This window comes from Octodon degus, unplaced genomic scaffold (assembly GCF_000260255.1).
Source record: "Octodon degus isolate 3935 unplaced genomic scaffold, OctDeg1.0 scaffold00074, whole genome shotgun sequence".
Lineage (NCBI taxonomy): Eukaryota > Metazoa > Chordata > Mammalia > Rodentia > Octodontidae > Octodon > Octodon degus.
The window spans coordinates 12,913,451-12,931,448 of record NW_004524650.1 but is presented as its reverse complement, the minus strand read 5'-3'; the positions used below and the strand labels follow the sequence as shown (position 1 = coordinate 12,931,448).

At 38.7% G+C, this 17,998-nt stretch overlaps 1 protein-coding gene across 1 annotated transcript in view; it reads left to right on the top strand.

Annotated features, from left to right (window-relative positions):
• LOC101567779 (guanylate-binding protein 1-like) overlaps nt 1–16,752 on the top strand; it is a 19,747-nt gene extending 2,995 nt beyond the window's left edge. The window contains 10 exon segments of the mRNA XM_023720331.1: nt 1,521–1,732; nt 2,717–2,844; nt 6,411–6,520; nt 6,767–6,963; nt 7,562–7,804; nt 8,609–8,889; nt 9,457–9,669; nt 10,264–10,366; nt 10,572–10,765; nt 16,343–16,752. Of these exon segments, the coding sequence (XP_023576099.1) occupies nt 1,543–1,732; nt 2,717–2,844; nt 6,411–6,520; nt 6,767–6,963; nt 7,562–7,804; nt 8,609–8,889; nt 9,457–9,669; nt 10,264–10,366; nt 10,572–10,765; nt 16,343–16,459 (1,776 nt within the window). The 5' untranslated portion in view covers nt 1,521–1,542 and the 3' untranslated portion in view covers nt 16,460–16,752.
• Nucleotides 16,753–17,998: the final 1,246 nt, after the last annotated feature.

The following is a 17,998-nucleotide window of genomic DNA, read 5'->3' as shown; positions in this document are numbered from 1 at the left end:
TTTTTTTTTTTTGCGGAACTGGGGATTGAACTCAGGCCCTTGCACTTGCCAGGGAAGAACTTATTCCACTGAGCCATCTCCCCGGCCCTTTTTTTAAATTCTTTATATGTTCTACATAGAAGTCCATTGTCTGAAGGACAGTTGTCTAAATTCTTTCCTAATACGTGGACTGTTTTTATTCTGTTGGTCAGTTTTTTGTATGTGAAAAAAAAAAACCATTTTAATACTATGAGAGCCTAGTTCTTAATTATTTTAAACATTTTCAGTGCAGTTTGATTTTTGTTTCTAAACTTTCTGCCTACCCCTGTGTCTTCAAGTTTTCTGTGTACTTGCTCTTTCAGTAGATTTAGTATTTCTATTCTAATGTTCAGATCTTTTATTCATTTTGACTTTAGCGTATGCTGATAGACACAGGTCCAGTTTTAGTCTTTGGTATGTGGAGAAGGAATTTTTCCTTAAAATATCCCCAACAATATATGTGCACCCATGGGAATAGCAGCACAATTTGTCATAACTAAATCTTGGAAAACACCCAAATGCCCATTAACTGGGGAATGGATAGAAACTGGGGTATTTTCATACAATGGAGTACTACTCAGCTAAAAAGAAAGAAGCTCAAGACTCTTATAGGTAAATGAATGCAACTAGAGACCATACTTCGAAGTGAAATAAATCAGAATCACACATGTAAACATCATTTTGCCTCCCCAGGATAAGAACCTAAAAGAGTAGATAAAATCTGAAAGGTGCAATAGATATTGTGAAAGGGAAAAACAACTGCTCAAAAAGAAAGAACAACTGGGATGAGGGAAGAGAGAAAACTAAAAAGTAATACATTTAAGATAAATGTACTACTTCATTCTTAATTTTTGATCAATTTTACACGCTTGTATCAGGTAATCTCAACAAATACTTTGAAGACAACATACACAACATAACAGCCATTATTGAATTCCTATCACCTTGTTTTTAAAAATTCTGTATTGTTTCTAGGCCAGCCAAATAGCTCAGAGGAGTAAAGCACCTTCAGGCAGGCTGAGGAGTCAGGGGTTTGATCACTGGGCCCACCGTGCCTGTCCCGCCCCCAGGGCATGCTAAAATGGCAAAGGAGACTGGGTGGGGTGGCACGCGCCTATAATCCCAACTCTTAGAAGACTGTAAATAGGCAGACCACTGCAAGTCTGATATAGTAGTGAGAAAATGAACACCATGTAGACCCTTCCCTAACATAAAAAATAAATAAATAAAATAAATATAACGTGTCTAATATTTTTTATTCTCTTTAAAATTAAAAAAGTCAAAGATCAGTTCTTTATATTAAGAACTTAACAACAAAATATTATAAATGTTTACTTGTGCCCAGACAAATACACAGCTTTACTTGATTTTTGAGTTTAAATCTGTCATTATTAAAATGTAAAAATCCTTGCGATTCTGTAAAAAAAAAAAAGAAAGAAAAAGAAACAATTCCTCGGCACTAACAATGCAGATTCCACCTCTTTCCATACTTGCCCTTGCAGACCAGAGGATTACCCACAGGACATGGCCTCTGAGACCTACATGCCAGGCCCTGTGTGCCTCATTGAGAATGTGAGAGGACAGCTGATGGTGAACCAGGAAGCTCTGGGGATCCTGTCGGCCATCTCCCAGCCCGTCGTGGTCGTGGCTATTGTGGGCATGTACCGCACAGGCAAATCCTACCTGATGAACAAGCTGGCTGGGAAGAAAAAGGGTGAGTGCTGCCAGCAGGGCTCTGCGGAGTCCTGACCACCCCCACTGCCAGCATCCTGCATGGGGGTGGGGAGGGGAGAAGGGCCTGGGAGGGATACTGTGCCCTAATCTGCCACTTTCAGGTGGACATTTGATCTAAGGCATGACAGTGAGCTCACAGGCTTACCTTACTATGCCTTAGCTTCCCCTTGGAAAGCATGAACTAGTCCTTTTCTAAACAAAGAAAGGCAGCAGTATGAATAATGAATTTACATGACAGTGAACTCTAGCATTCTTGTGAAGATGCTCATAAAGTAAGAGCCAGTTTAAACTGTCGTTTGAGGTTAAAAAATATTTCACTTACATTACATTTTTTCTTTTTTAAAAATTATTTTAAAGTGATTATTATTATCATCATCATCATCATCATTGTTATTACTATGTATTTGGCATATAGTCTCACTATACAACTTGCACTCATGGTGATACTCCTGTTTTCAGCCTCCCCAGTGCTAGGATTACAGGTGTGGACCACCATACACCAAGTCAGTGGCCGGCTCAGTGCACACTGTGTGGCATGTGGTGCGGGGGATGGAGCCCTGTTCCTGAGCTTGCCTAAGCAGGCGTTTAGTCTCCTGACTTATCTCACCAGCCCTCTTGTATGGGTTAAAACTTACACAATATACAATTTGCCCTTTGAAACATTCTTATGCAATCAGGTTCTGGCACTAAGTTTATTCACATATTTGTGCAGTCACCATTTCCATCCCTTTCCAGATCAGCCTCCTCCTCCCAAAGAGGAAAGCTGCATCCATTAGACACCACCTCCCTGTGAGCATCCCCCACCGCCATTCTAGGTTCTGCCTCTATGAACTTGACTATTCTACACACATTCTACTATGTATATGGGATCAGAAATACTTTCCTCCTGTGTCTTTTTTCACTTAGTGTAGTGTCTTTATGTTTCAACTGTGTCACATATGTCAAAATTTCCTGTGTTTGGCAGGCTTCTCTCTGGGCTCCACAGTGCAGTCTCACACCAAGGGAATCTGGATGTGGTGCGTGCCTCACCCCGAGGACCCGAAGCGTACGCTAGTCCTGCTGGACACCGAGGGCCTGGGAGATGTTGAGAAAGTAAGGATGGATGGTTCCGTTTTGGGAATCTCTCCTTATCGGGGAATATTCGCTATAATAAGTAGTTTTTTTCTTATGTGAAATAATGTTTTTAAGCATAATATACCTTTTCATTTGTTTACTATATTACAGAGTCTCAGGTTAGCAGCCAAAATCAGAAACACATTCATACGCCAGAATCCTAGCAGAAAAGCAGCATGGTAAATACGATGTTAAAGTACCAACTGCAATCTATAAGCAAAGCATGTGATCCTGGATGGAAAAAGAAAGCACACATACACTCAGTGTGATGAGTCTCATCCTACTACAGACTTTAAGGAGTTGGGTGTGGAAGCCTCGTGACTTTTTATTTCCACTAGAAATCGAATCCTAGCTTGGTACACTTAGAAATAGTTTGTCTATTTTTAGCTTCAGCTTTCTGATATGGCAAATGTGTAGTATCTTCACATAAATCTCCAAGAATTGTTTTAAACATCTAGTAAGATAGATAACAGTATGGCAGGTAACAATTGGTATAAAAGAACTACAAGTGCTATAAACACACATTTATTTATTTATTTATTTATTTATTTATTTATTTAAGAAGTCCCAGGGAATATAAAGTGGAGCATGCTAACATTGGCTTAATGCACTAGCCCCATATTTATTTATTTATGTTGAGGAAGGGTATCACTAAATTTCCTAGACTGTCATTGAACTTATTCTCCTATTTCTGCCTTGCATGCAGGTGGGGTTACAAACACCACTCCATGAGGTTCTACATCTCTTACAAATAAATGTTGCTACTAAAAAAGAGAAATTTTTAAATTTAAATTTTCTTTAAGACCTCAGGCCTAGCTGTGCTTGCTTTCTGCCTGGCTCTGGGCATCTATGCCATGGGGCTGTGAAGGAAGCAGCCTCCCCTGACTACTGCAGCTCTAGGGTATCAGTTATTGGTCCTTCCCAGAACAGTACAGTTCTGCTCTGCAAAGATATGTAGTATGTGCTTGATGTGTTCATATAATACAAGAAAATTGAAAGTAAACATTCGGAGGAAACCTTCCCCAGCACTGAATCAATCATGAATTTGGTAGACGTCCTCAGAAGATATGGAAGAGGAGCAAGCACTTAAAACAATGAGAAACACCAAGGAGATGGTTGAGTTGCAAATTCTGCTTCAGAGCAAGAATGCTGAGGCAGTGACTGGAAAAGGAGGCAACAATGTTAAGGCTCTGAATATGGCCACACTGTGAGTGTTTCAGTCCCAGACAGCAGTGGCCTGAGTGTACAATATCAGTGCAGGTACTGAAAGTGTTGGAGAAATTCTGAAGAACATCATCCTACCTTGGGAGAGGTCTGAGGTTGCCATCACCCACTGCAACTACTAAGCTATCACTGCAATGTGATGCTACGGAATGACTAAATTACCAACACATTAAGGGACTGATTTCAATTGTTAGTTGAGATATTAATTCTTCAAAGTCCGGCAGGAGAAATTATTGTGGCCAAAGACATTAAAATTAAAGAAGTTTCAGAGAACACACAGGCACCAATCAACTTTCCTAAGAATGCTGTTCTTGTTCTATTGGCAGAGTTGTTCTTATTGGATAGAGCCTTATTGGGATGTGGAGTGCATAGAGTTCATCTTATGTCATTTTTTTGAAAATTTTTAAATTAGTTTTGCTGAGAAATGACAATGAGACAGAATCAAAAACGATTAGTAGGACAAAATCAATAATTAATACATTCCATATTGTTTTCTTAGTGGTTATTCGTAGTACAAGATGCAGACAAAATATCCTGTCCAAACACTATTAGTACAAATCTTTCTTCTGATTGAATTAAGAAAAAGTAGCTGTATATGTATCCTTGACCTTATAACTGAATTGGCCATCAAAAGATGTGTGCAACCTTCTGAGTCAAATTTTTATGATGAAACTTGTGAATATGGTCATTTAAATATGATATTAGATGAGTGCTGTGGACAGTCTGTAGAATGAGAAGGGGTTGTGACAAAATATTGCCTGGCCAAGATGGGCTTTGATGCTTCCCTCTATAAAAGATTATTATGACCTGAGCTCTCACTGGCCACTGCCGCACTCTCCTCATCATGCCATCGTGGTAAAAGAAATAGGAATCCTCCCTTTCTACCACCACCACCACCACCACCTAAAGTTAGAGATTTAGTGGCCTATGATAGAAGAGGAAGACCTGGAGACCACTATGAGGAGGTTTATTTCAGAACTGATGAAACTTGGAAAACTACAGTAAGTGCATGGAACACATCAGAATGGCAGATGGCGCATGAACCCCAATGTGGCCCTGGGTATGATTATTACTATGTAGGGCTTCATGGCTTATCTGGAGATCTTGGTGAACCCATTACACAAGTAACTATTTCCAAAGATTTGGCTGGATATATTATTGGCAAAGGAGGAGCAGATTGAAGAAATCTATCATAAATCATGAAATTTTATGAAAATTAATGAGCTTTTAGAAGGATCTAAAGATCAAATCATCATTATTACAGGAAAATTGTACCAGATACAAAAGGTACAGGGTTGGCTTCAGAACAGTGTGCAGCTGTCTGAAGGTGTTGAAGGATTCTAATGCAATGTATTTTTTCCTATAATATAGTATGAGGCAGTATTCTAGAAAGCTTTCTGAAAACAGTGAAGAACTAGAAGGAGTCCCCCAATTTTTTTTAATGTACTTAGTTGTCATAGGGTCCTACTTTCCAGCTTGGGCTCATAGTGATTACAACCTGTCTACAACCTTCTCAGCACTCTGTGGCAGTTCAGCACACCCTGAAGGCAGGCCCAGCACAGCATGTGGTGCCAGGGATTAAACACGATCCCTGGGCTTGCCTAAGCTTATCCAAGCAGGTGCTTTATTGTACCAAGGTATGCTCACTCTCTCCCATCCCATATTTTCCTGTTTTAAATCTGCTTCTATTTAGAAGGTCAACCTTCCTCTGCTTCATCAGTGTTCTGCATTTGAAGTGCACTGAAATCCTTCATGTTCACCAGATGTAACATTTCAATTCCATACAAATAGGAGTAGGGGTCATGCAAATAGTAACATTGAAACTTAAAAAGAGTAGCAGAGTGGATTTTATTGTGTGTTTATTCTTAGTGATTTACAGATATTCCCCCATAGAACTATTGTGAGCACCATGCTTTGTGTGGTCACTGAAAATATTTGAGGGTGAGACAGGCACGAAAGTGACAATAGTCCTCATGTTCCTAACATTTGTTAAGATTAGTGTGCAGAACACTGTGCTCTTTCTTAAGAAGTGCTATGATTTTTTATAATAAATTTAGTGAATATAAAGAAAACTTAAGAGCCTTGACTGCATTTTCAGTTATCTGCCAATAATCATAAGAGGACCTAGGGAAAAATAGTTTAAGTTTTATATTAATTTAAAAATTAAAAGTTCAGCTGTGATAGACATTTTTATTTGAATTTAGGTTTGTATGTAATTACTATCAAATTTCTAATTAAGTGATGATACTTTTGTCACTGCTAATCTTCTGACTGAAATAGAATAAAACATTCATGAGTCACAAATGTGTTCTGCCTTCCAGGGTGACATTCAGAACGACTCCTGGATCTTTACCCTGGCGATTCTGCTGAGCAGCAACTTTGTGTATAATAGCATAGGAATCATCAACCAGCAGGCCATGGACCAATTGCAGTATCCTTTGTGTGGTTCAGGAAGAGAGAAGTATGGGTGTAAACCAGCCCCATGGTTCTAGAGCTTGGTGCAGCCAACATAGTAAGAGAAGATAGAAGCAGGAATTCAAGTCAGGAAGCACTCACGTACCTACTACAGAAATGACATTTAGATAAGGACAAAGGTAAAATAAAAGATTGGGGATTTGTCAAACTAATATGGGATGAAGGACCCTGTTGGTTTTTCCAGTTTTCCTTAGCATCTCAGCTATGTGACTAAACTGACTGATCGAATCAGAGCAAAATCCTCACCCAACACAAACAAAGTTCAAGACTCAGCTGAATTCATGAGCTTCTTCCCAGACTTTGTGTGGACCCTGAGAGATTTCTCCCTGGACTTAGAAATAGAGGGAGAGTTCGTCACTCCAGATGCCTACCTAGAGAATTCCCTGAAGCTAATGCAAGGTAATATGGAAGGGTAGTTGGTAAACTAGGACATTAAAATACTAGGAATTTTCAATTAATTCCTTTTGAATTTTACATTCTTTTTACCCTTAGAGCTTTCTATCATATCTATGTAGACCTGGAATTTAATGCTTAATATCTGAATTAATAGATTAAATTTTAAAAGTTTCTCACCTGTTCAAAGAAAGGATTTTCAGCTTTGCTACACTTAGTTTAAACTTATCTTGCTGTTTATCATTTGTGCTTCTGCATTTATCCAATGAACATAGAGGGCAGTAAAATATATTTGAAGAAAGTAGATTAAAGCAGGGTTGTAGCAGCAGGATGCTAGCCCCAGTGTAGTAGCCCAAGTTTTGGAAAAGAATGACCCAGCTGTAATGATGCTCCACCTCCTGTCTAGGAGGAGACACTGTTAGGAAACACTGAGCCTATTCATTTACATATTGTGTACAGGTGCTGGCATGGTACAGTCAATGAGCTGAATGCAGAGCAAAGAGTCTATCTGACCTGAAAAGCTGAAAATATGGACTGTTTGATCCTTTACAAAAGCTACTTACAAATTCTTACAGTTGGAAAACCCCTTTTCATCTTCTTGCAGGTACTGGTGTGAAAGTTAAAAATTATAATCTCCCCCGACTCTGCATCCGCAAGTTCTTCCCGAAGAAGAAATGCTTTGTCTTCGATAGACCCGCTCAGCGAAAGAAGCTGGCCCAGCTGGAGACACTGCATGAGGATGAGCTGGACCCGGAATTCGTGGAACAAGCTGCAGAATTCTGATCTTACATCTTCAGCTCTTCCAGGACTAAAACTCTGCCGGGAGGCATCCAGGTCAACGGACCTCGTGAGTACCCTTCCCGTTAGCTTCACTCATTCCTGAGGCTAAGGAACAACAACAACAAAATAATTTAGTTTCAGGTTTGCAAGTGAACTACTCTTGCATGAATGTTTAGATGGCCTGAACATTTACAATACATTACGTTAGTCACAATTCTTGGTGGAAAAAGAGAGGAAAACCTATAGGAAAAAAGCTTATTGCTTTAAATGCAGTAAGTAAACCAGACACGCAGTCTGCAATATGGTAGCTACTAGAAAATATGATTATTTAAATTTAAAGTTAAATTAATTTAAATTAAAAAATTAAAACATCTCATGGCTATATTCCTCAGGTGCCTAATGAATATCCATTTAGTCTGCTCTTGAATAAAGCTGTTCATTTCAATAAACAAAAGGGCAACAGCGTTTGATTGGGATAGCACTTCTTGATCTATAAATAATGATCAAATTTGTACTGCTAACAGAGACGATGATACAGATAAGATGAGACACACAGTTCGAGTCTCAAAGATACATAGAATTGAAGTGGGTGGATAAGGCTAATCTAGTCCTATGTAGTTTATGCCCGGGAATCTCAGGCTTTAGTGTGCACACACATCACCAGGGGTCTCCTAATGAGGAAGGTCGAATACAATAGGTCTAAAAAGGAGCAGAGGCTCTGTATTTCTAGTGAATTACCAAGTACACTGGTAAATAGACCAATGACACTTTGAGACAAATAGGAGGTAACTGGCACACTCAGATCACACCCAATGGAGGCTGTTTTCCACATTACCTGTAACAAGCACTATCATCTGCTCTCCATATGCAGGTCTAGAGAGCCTCGTGCAGACCTACGTCACTGCCATCAGCAGTGGGGATCTGCCCTGCATGGAGAACGCAGTCCTGGCCGTGGCCCAGATAGAGAACTCTGCTGCAGTGCAGAAGGCCTTGGTGCACTATGACCAGCAGATGGGGCAGAAAATGCAGCTGCCCACAGACACCCTGCGGGAGCTGCTGGACCTGCACAGGGCCTGTGAGAGGGAGGCCATCCAGATCTTCATGAAACATTCCTTCAGAGATGTTGGCTAAGAGTTTCAAAGGAAATTGGCAGTAGGTAATTTTTATCTCAAGAGAATATAGAGAAGGCAAAGTACTACAAGGAAATGAAATAAGCAATTATTCCTAGATTTCAAAATGATATTAGCTACCAATGGATAGTCATAATAGTAAGGAGAAATAATTTTATTCTTATGGACTGAAAGTTTCAAAACATTTTTCTTTTATGATTAGCTTTTACAACTAAATGCATACCATTACTCATAATATAATTACTAAGCAGAACTTCTAATCAATTATGTGTACACTGTTACCCTGCTTGGTATTTAAGAAAAAAGCAAAGAAAATATTATTCTAAATTATTGAATTAAGGCTCATTTTGTGGTCCATTTATCCCATGCAATCATTGTTCTAAACTGAAAAATTCAAAGCTTACTACTAAAGTATAACATAATGCTCACAATCTCTGCTCAGAAATTAAACTTTAGTAAAGTTAAAGTTTACAAAAAAGCCTTGATACAAAGTTTAGGTCACATTTTTTTAAAGAAGTGTTCTCAGGAACTCTGACTACAAAATGTTTTGTCTGCCTGGCTATAATTTTTATTTATTTTTGTATTAAAGACACAGCTACAAAAGAAATCTGATAAGTTCTATGAACGGAATAAGAAAGCATCTTCAGATCGTTGCTCAGCTTTACTTCAGGATATTTTTAGTCCCCTAGAAAAAGAAGTGGAGCAAGGAATTTACTCTAAATCAGGGGGCTACCGGCTCTTCCTTCAGAAGGTGCAAGACCTGAAGAAAAAGTACCATGAGGTACCCAAGAAGGGGATACAGGTGAGCCATTCACCTGTGCTGTTGTACGAGCGTCCATATCAGTGAGACCAATCATGATGGCTCAGAGATGTGCCCTACTCTACAACTACAGTCACACTGTCAGTCAGTGACACCCACGAGAAGCCTATTAGGCTAGATCTGCCCTAGGTGCTCCTCAGAGAGAGAACACTCAATTAACAGTGGAGTTGCCTTCTTCTTCACTGTCTGTTACCTTCCTGACCCACATTTCCTTGGCTGTTTACTCCTTCCACTTTCTTCTCTGCTCTGTTGTCTCCATGAAGGTTTCATTTTTTAGCATACTTAACCTGTCATGACCACACCATTGATAGTTTTAAATTTGGTGCATTGAGTCTCAAATAACACAAGTTTCTCACCACAAGCTTTGTATAAAGGACATTGATTCTTGGGGCACAGGATGGGAGTAATTGCTGGGCAGGCTGAGCATGTGCCATTGTTGTGAACAGAAAATCTTAGTCTTCGGGACCCACAGGACCAAGTGGCACAGCTCCTAAAAGAATATGTGATGAGCAAAAGACAGAAATGAATGCTTACTGTCACTTGCTACTGTTAACCTTGTGTTCTCTGGTTTGCAAGGCTGAAGAGGTTCTGCAGAAATACATGCAGTCCAAGGAGGACATGATTAATGCCATTCTACAGACAGACCAGATCCTCATAGAGAGAGAAAAAGAGATTGAAGGTGAGGAGTGAGTCAAGAGGCTACTTGGCCTAAGAAGCTCTTAACTATTTAAATAATTTAAGAAAAATCTCATTTACTTAAGCTGGATCAAGGAAATGAAAAGTGTATCTTCTTTTATAATGCACTCAACAGCCACAACATGTAAATGTGTGAAGAAGGAGGATCGAGGTCACACAGTAACCCATGAATATTTCATTCCTCTCAGTGCAACGGGTGAAAGCTGAATCTGCAGAGGCTGCCATGAAAATGCTGGAGGAAATGCAAAGGAAGATTCAGGAGATGCTGGAGCAGAAAGAGAAGAGTCATCAGGAGTTTGTCAGACAGCTGACCATGAAGATGGAGCAGGACAGGGCGCAGATGATCAGGGAGATCCAGGCGACTCTGGATCTCAAACTCCAGGTACTGTGCTGCACTATGTTGAACTTTCTGTTTTTCCTTTTTCTCTCCATTCTCCCTGATCACAAACATGGGCAAGGAGACCATGAATCCCTGTGAAGGACCTTGTGCATATTGATTTCTCTGCACCTGCCTGACCTACCTGACCCATGTGCTGTCCTGTCCAATCATTGTCTTCCCTTGCAGTGCTGCCCCATCGGTGAGCATGTCCTTCCTTCATGGCAGCTTTGTCTGCTAGGCATCATGAAAATATTTTATCTGCTGGATCTCTTGCATGCAATAAGGACTCCTTCCCTACTACAAGAAACATGGGTTCAGAAAAGCTTACTATAGATCACCCAGTTGATGAAGTGTCTATTTTTACATGATTTTTTTAGTCCAATCTGTTATAACTTTAACTCTACAAGGATCTTTCTGAGTAAACTCTCTTCAACCTTCACATTGCTTCTCCATATTTTCTCTGTTTGGTCCCATTTTCTGTTCCCTTGGGAGTTCTGTGATGAAATATTCTGGGACTATGATGGTTTGCCTATCACCTGTCGCTCGTGTGCATGGTTGTGGAGGCTTTGCTCAAATATCCTAAACTGAGATCAAGATACTTCTTCTGAATTTGGTACTATTTTATTTCTGTGTTATGTATACATATTATTGGGAATCCAGCCAGAGCTTCGAATCTGACCACAGATATCTGGATTCATTTTACTATTTACCATTGAGAGCATAGGAACACCAATAAAACTGGGAATATGCTTTTATTCACAATTTGGTTAAGTTGGCAGGACAGCTGGCCTGCTTTCATCCAATTTACAGAAGTGCTTTAATTTATAGCAGGGATAGAAGAAAACCCAAAATAAAGTTTGTTTCAGCTGTCACAGGACCCAGATAAAAGTTGGAAGTCAGGTTCTGCTGAAGCCTTCTTGATGCCAGAATTGGTAATGAGGGAGCTAGAGAAATAGCTTAGTATTCAGATTTTAACTTTGCATCTCCATTTCAACATCGCCTTTTAAATTGCCCTGGTTGCTCTTTCTTTCTCCTCTGTTTTGAGGGACTCAGGTGTCCTGACATCTAGGTGTTTGTATCCACCCAGAAATCAGGTGCAGCATAAGTAGGAGTTCAGTGCTTGTTCCTGACAAAAGTACCTTTAATGACTGTGGAGCCCAACACAAGAGTGAGACAATGTCAGAAAATAGTCAGTTCCTCCGCTACTGGCAGTATTTCTGCTTTGAAGCCATCATTTGGAGAGAGCTTTTTTAAATCTGTGATTGTAGTGACTCCATATTAAAGATCTTCTTTCATTGTCATTGCACATACTCCTTTCTTCTCTGTAGGTTTGTATGTGTTAGTTTTTTGGGTGGTTTTGCTTGTTTATTTGTTTGTTGTGACAATCTGTCACTATTTAGTTCAGCCTGATCTCAAACTCATGGAAATCCTTTGGTCTGATCAGGGCTGGGATTACAGGCATGGGCCAAATGCCAGGCTTTTCTTTTCTGAGTGTGTAGCTGATTAACCATATCTGATTGGATCCTTTGCTGTTTAGATAGAATTTTTTTCCTTTCTTTGTTTCTGTCCTGCTGGTTTATCAAGTCCTAATTGAACAGAAAGTGATAGGTGGTTGAAATAAATGTTTATACCTTTGAAAACTCTTTATTGCACATGCCTGTAATCCCAGCACACTGAGAGGTTCCAAGGATTGGAAATTCAAACCCAGTACAATGACCTAGTAAGATTCCATCTCAAAATGAACAAAAAAGAAAATTAAAAAAGATCTAGGGCATTGAAAAGGCCCAGTATTTAATACTTAGTGATGGGGAGAAAAAGCTACTTAGAGAAATTTGATCAACAAAATGATTTAGATATTTAATATTTACTTAGAAGAGTCTATGGTCATGTTTTTCAGAATGTAAGTGACAAGATCATAAAGCATAAGATTATTTTTTATAACATAGGATTTTGACAAATGGCAGATACAAAATTTACAAGGGAAATTTAAGAAGAAAGCAAATACTGCTTGTATCTTCGATTTGAATTGAGAACCTTAGCCTTTTTTAGGTAAAATAAGTTTAATGTAAAAGAAAATGTATATAGGAGAATTCCTGGACTCTGTCTTCATACAAACCAAGGTTAACCACCATTCAGGCAAAAATGGGGGTATCTTTTTGCATATTTCCCTTCAGGTTCATGATTTGATTTGGTTGAGTAGGATTTTGTGGGGGTTTTTTCCATGATTTTATTGAGAAAGAAATAGCAATAAGACAGTTTCAAACCAAATTGGTAGGACAGTTTCAATAATTAACACATTGCATACTTTCTTCCTAGTGGTTAATTGCTATAGAAGATGCAGACATGATATCCTATTTACAAACACTATTAGAACAAATCCCGCTATTCATTAAGAGAATGCAACTATATGTCTATCCCAACCACTTTGAATACAGAGATACAAAATGGACATTCATCTCTATCCCCTTTTTTGTTTAGTTCTGTCATTTGAATATTATAGGGGTGTTAACTCAGCAAAATATTCTAAAAGAGTCCAGTAATCCATACTTTGTGTTGCTTTATAGGTTTTTTTTTTTTTTTTGGCTAACATGTTACAAAAAGCAACTAGGAATTCATGTGTCTTAGCTACTTTTTTGTTGCTGGGTCAGACTGCTCTATGCCTACAAGTTAAATAAAGAAAGATTTATTTCAGTTTCCCAGTTTGTAGAAGTTTTAGTCTATAGTCACCTGGCTCCGAGGCAAGGTGACATGTCTAAGGGGCAGCGCAAGGAGAAAAGCCCGTGGCAGTCAGCAGGAAGCAGCAAGCAGCAGCCTCCTTCTCCCTTGTTTATTCCACTCAGGCTCCAAGGCCATCATTTGGCGCTCTCCACCTCTAGGTGGCCTTCCTGCCATCCACATGCAGAACTCTCCTAATCAGTGTAATAACCCAGTTATCACAGCCTGAGTCCAGCGTCATTCCCTGTGATCGCGGAACCTTCAAATGCCACACCTAAGAATACACGCAGCTCTGGGGGGGGGGGGAATCTAGAGATGAGCAATAAGAGCATGTTTAGGATATCCAAGGTCTTCCTAAAGTTTAATCTTCTGGGGTTTGTAATCATACGTGACACTAGGAATCACAGATTAATAATCAAGCTGCATTTTCCTTTATTCTATTTATTACTGATTATAACTGTACAATTTCTTCAGTATATGCAATAGAACTTCAACAGTCTTGAATAAAGATTATGAGAGATAATGTCTAAGTACCAACTAAAAGAATATGTATCATTTATCATGTTGATTTATCAGAATTTAAGATCCACATTGCTTGCACTCAGCTGAAAGAGTAAGTAGGACCTGCCATAAATGATTAAAAAAAAGTCTCCCCAGCATAATTTCAAAGAAAGTTGAAACCCAGATTGAGGGATTGCTACAGTTTGAAACAGAGAAAGGGGCAAAACTTCTATACTTTAAATAGTTTTCTCAATAAAATTTAGCCAGTGTTTTTAAAAGTACATTTGAGTTATAAGGAAGAATTTAATAACCTATATTTCATCATAATAGACAATTTTTTCTCTTCAAAAGGCACCTGTAAGATAATAAAAAAGATATGCCACAGACAAAAAATATTTTCCAATCACATAAATAAGAAAAGACTTACATACAGAAAATACGAAGCCTAAGACTCTGTGGATTCCACAAAACCCTTATTGAGAAGTTGGATGAAATAATGCGAAGACATTTCACCAAAGGAAATACATAGATGTCAGATAAGTACATGGAAATATGAATGATGTCAGCAGCCACTAATAAAATGCAAAATAAAATACTGCTGAGAAACAACTACCTGCCTACTAGGATTAGGGTGGAATCCTTAAAATTATTTCCATGACAGCTAGAAGATCTCTACCCTCAATCTGCACTTCTTTGTTCCTATGCAAACAGTTTAGGGAAATCTCCAGAGACCCTTTTGTTGATATTTTTATGTCTTTCTGACCACATCATCAATCTTTGGCCCTTTACCCGGCCCCCTCCACACCACCTTAATGTACAACTGTTTAAATCCCTACTTACCTAACTTGTACATATAGAGTCAGTCTCCACTTGCTGAGAAATGAGGTACATGATGAGGGGCATGTCACCTATTTGTTGTGACAAGAAGGCAGTGAAGATCTAATGCATCCTTGTCTCCTATTCGGTCCTTCTGCAGGGAACATGTTGCTCCGTGCATTACCCTAAATGTCCCATCATTGTTTGGTAACCTCTTATCCTATTGACCTCATTTCTTCTCATACCCTGGCTAGCATGGAATAAAAGTTCACTCAAGCAACTTTAATTCTCTACTTGTCCTCCACTTTAAGATCCTAAGCACTTTCTTGTTTTCTGTTCTTTACACCAAATGTATTGTGGAATTCATTTCTAGTCTTTCTATGGACTTATCCACACATGCTTCCTCTAGAGAAGGGCTTTTTCAGGGCTGGGGAGATCCCTCATGGGTCTAAGTGTCTACCTGGCAAGCACAGGGACATGGGTTTAATGCCTGGTACTGTATGCCATGCAGGCCCCGGGCGCACTGAGCAGGCCTCCAAAACCAGGGATGGTGATGCCCACCAGCAATCCCAGTACTGGGGAGGTTGAGACAGGAGGATCACTACTTTTCCAAACTGCATAATGACATGCTGTACCAGATAAATAAATAAATGTAAACTTTAAAAAAAGAAGGGTTTTGTCAAAAATAAGCAGAAAACATGGACATCCAGAGAACCCCTGGCTTCCTATCTGGATATATAACTTCATATCTGGATATAACTCCTTGAGTCTATCCATCAAATGCCAAGCACAATTGATATATGCTTAAGGGCAGGGGAAGTCTCTCTATTTTTCTAGCGTAGGCACTTATAGCTATGAACTTCTTTCTTAACTCTGCTTTCATTGTATTCCACAGATTCTGTTATGTTAGATTTACACCATCATTTCAGTGGGACTTTTTAAATTTCGTTCCTGACATTTGCCATGGCCCACTGAATACTCCAGTGAGTTTTATACAATGTTCATGTATTTGTATGGAATCTGTGGTCTTTTTTTTGCTGTTTTCTAGTTTGATTCCATTGTCCTGTAGCAGATAAGGACATTGTTACAATTATTTTGTTAATTGAGACATGATTTCAGGTCTAAGCTATGTTTTATATTTTAAAATGTTCTATTAAGTGCACAGAATATGTGTATTCTCCTATCACTACATAAAACACTCCACAGCTATCAGTAAACCCATTGGTTCTGTGATGTAGATAGACTCTGATCATTCTTTATTAATTTTTGATCTTGTTTACTTCTCTATTTGTAAGGGTAGGTTAGAGAAATTCTATAAAATTTTTTTTTCATATCTTTCTGCTCCATCCTCTCAAGAAGTTTTTACACCAATATTTAGTAGATGCACCAATATTCAGTAGATGCACCAATATTCAGTAGATGCACCAATATTCAGTGTATGCTTATTTATGATTGTTATATCATCCTGGTGAATTGGTCCATTTACATTAATCTCTCCTGAAAAGATTTTGTCAGAAGTTACTCATATTTTCTTTGTGTTTTTTTTAGGAACAAGCCAATCTACTAAGAGAAGGATTCCAAAATGAGAGCCAACAACTTCATGAGGAGATAAAGGAACTCAAGAGCAGCATGGACAGCTCAGATCACAAATGTGTCATACTCTAAAGACCTAATGAAAAAAGTTTTCCTGTCACCCTTATCTAACCATAGTATAGATAAAGCAATTTGAGATTTTAGTGGAACAAGTGTCACTTCAATCAATGGTACATAAGTCCTACAACTACCAACAGCTGCAAAGACATGCAATGCATACTTGAAGTCACCTCCATCTTCCTTAAATGATTATAAATTCTGAATCAAGAATAGATTTTACCTCTGAACACTTTTGCTGGCTAGTAGGTTCAACGTGGTATTTTTATACATGCAGGGAACCTATTTTGATTTTCCTAAGACCTGTATTACTCTCCTTTACACCTCTCTCTTCTTCCCATGTATTCCCTCCATTTTCTGAAGCACTTCCCTCTTCTTCCCATGTATTCCCTCCATTTTCTTGTCACTTTGTCTTTCACAAAGACAAAGTAAAGGTAAGTGGACCAATTTGCCAGAAAGATACAACAAGTGTAAATGCCACATTATCTTTCAGTAATATGCAGCTCCTTCCAGCAGGATAGTTGCTCATCACTGTCATCTGGCTGAGACTGGAAATCACATTGGTCCCCTAAAGTGGGAGCAGAAGAGATGTGTGCAAATCCAAGGAAAAGATTTGAAGGGCTTTTTTTCTTAAAATGGGCAGGATTTTGAGTAGAAACAGATAGTTCTTCAAAATCCTGATTTTTAAGTGTATTGGGTAATCATAAAGCAGTAGGGTAGGTGAATCATGTGGTGCTTCTCTTTAAAACATTTAAAAGACACTTAATACTTTTTTCGAGGCCAGCTATACAGTTTTGCATTCTGAACAACAGTGTACAAAGGTTCCAGTTTCTATACATGCTCAAAAACACCTGCATTTTTAGCTTAATTCTTAGGAATCATTATTCAAATGAATGAAGTGCTATGTCATTGTTATAATTTGCATTTCCTTGATTATGATGAATAAAGTTAATGCTGTAGGCAACTAAGTTAGATAAAAATGCTATCCACAATCATTGTTATAATTTGCATTTCCTTGATGATAATGAATAATGTCAAGTATGTTTTGATGTGCCACTTAGACATTCCTGTCTTTGAAGAAATTTCCATTCATGTCTAAACTTTTAATCCAATTGCTTGTGCTTTTCTGTATTGAGTTGCAGGAGTCCCATATGTGTTTGAATATTTACCCTTGTCAGACTGTGCACTAATATTGTCTATTGTTCTGTTGATGACCTACCCACTGCATCAACTGCTTACTTTGCTGTGCTACCATTGTTAGAATTCATAGTCTTTTCTGTTTCTTTATTCTTTCCTTTCCTCATATCTGAGAAACCACAGCAAACACTAATCTCATTTATTAGTTATTTTTTGTGATTGATAAAACTATAGCAAGGCTGCAAGGGTTATTAACAAGGCTTTCCATAGCTTATGGTTCTGGAGGTTAACGCAATGACATCTGATGATGACCTTATTGTTGGAAGATTCCTAAGGTGGCACTGGGAACCACGTGACCAGAGATAGAGTATGCATGCTCATGTGTCTGTCTTTTCCTTCTCTCTTTTCTTCTTAGTG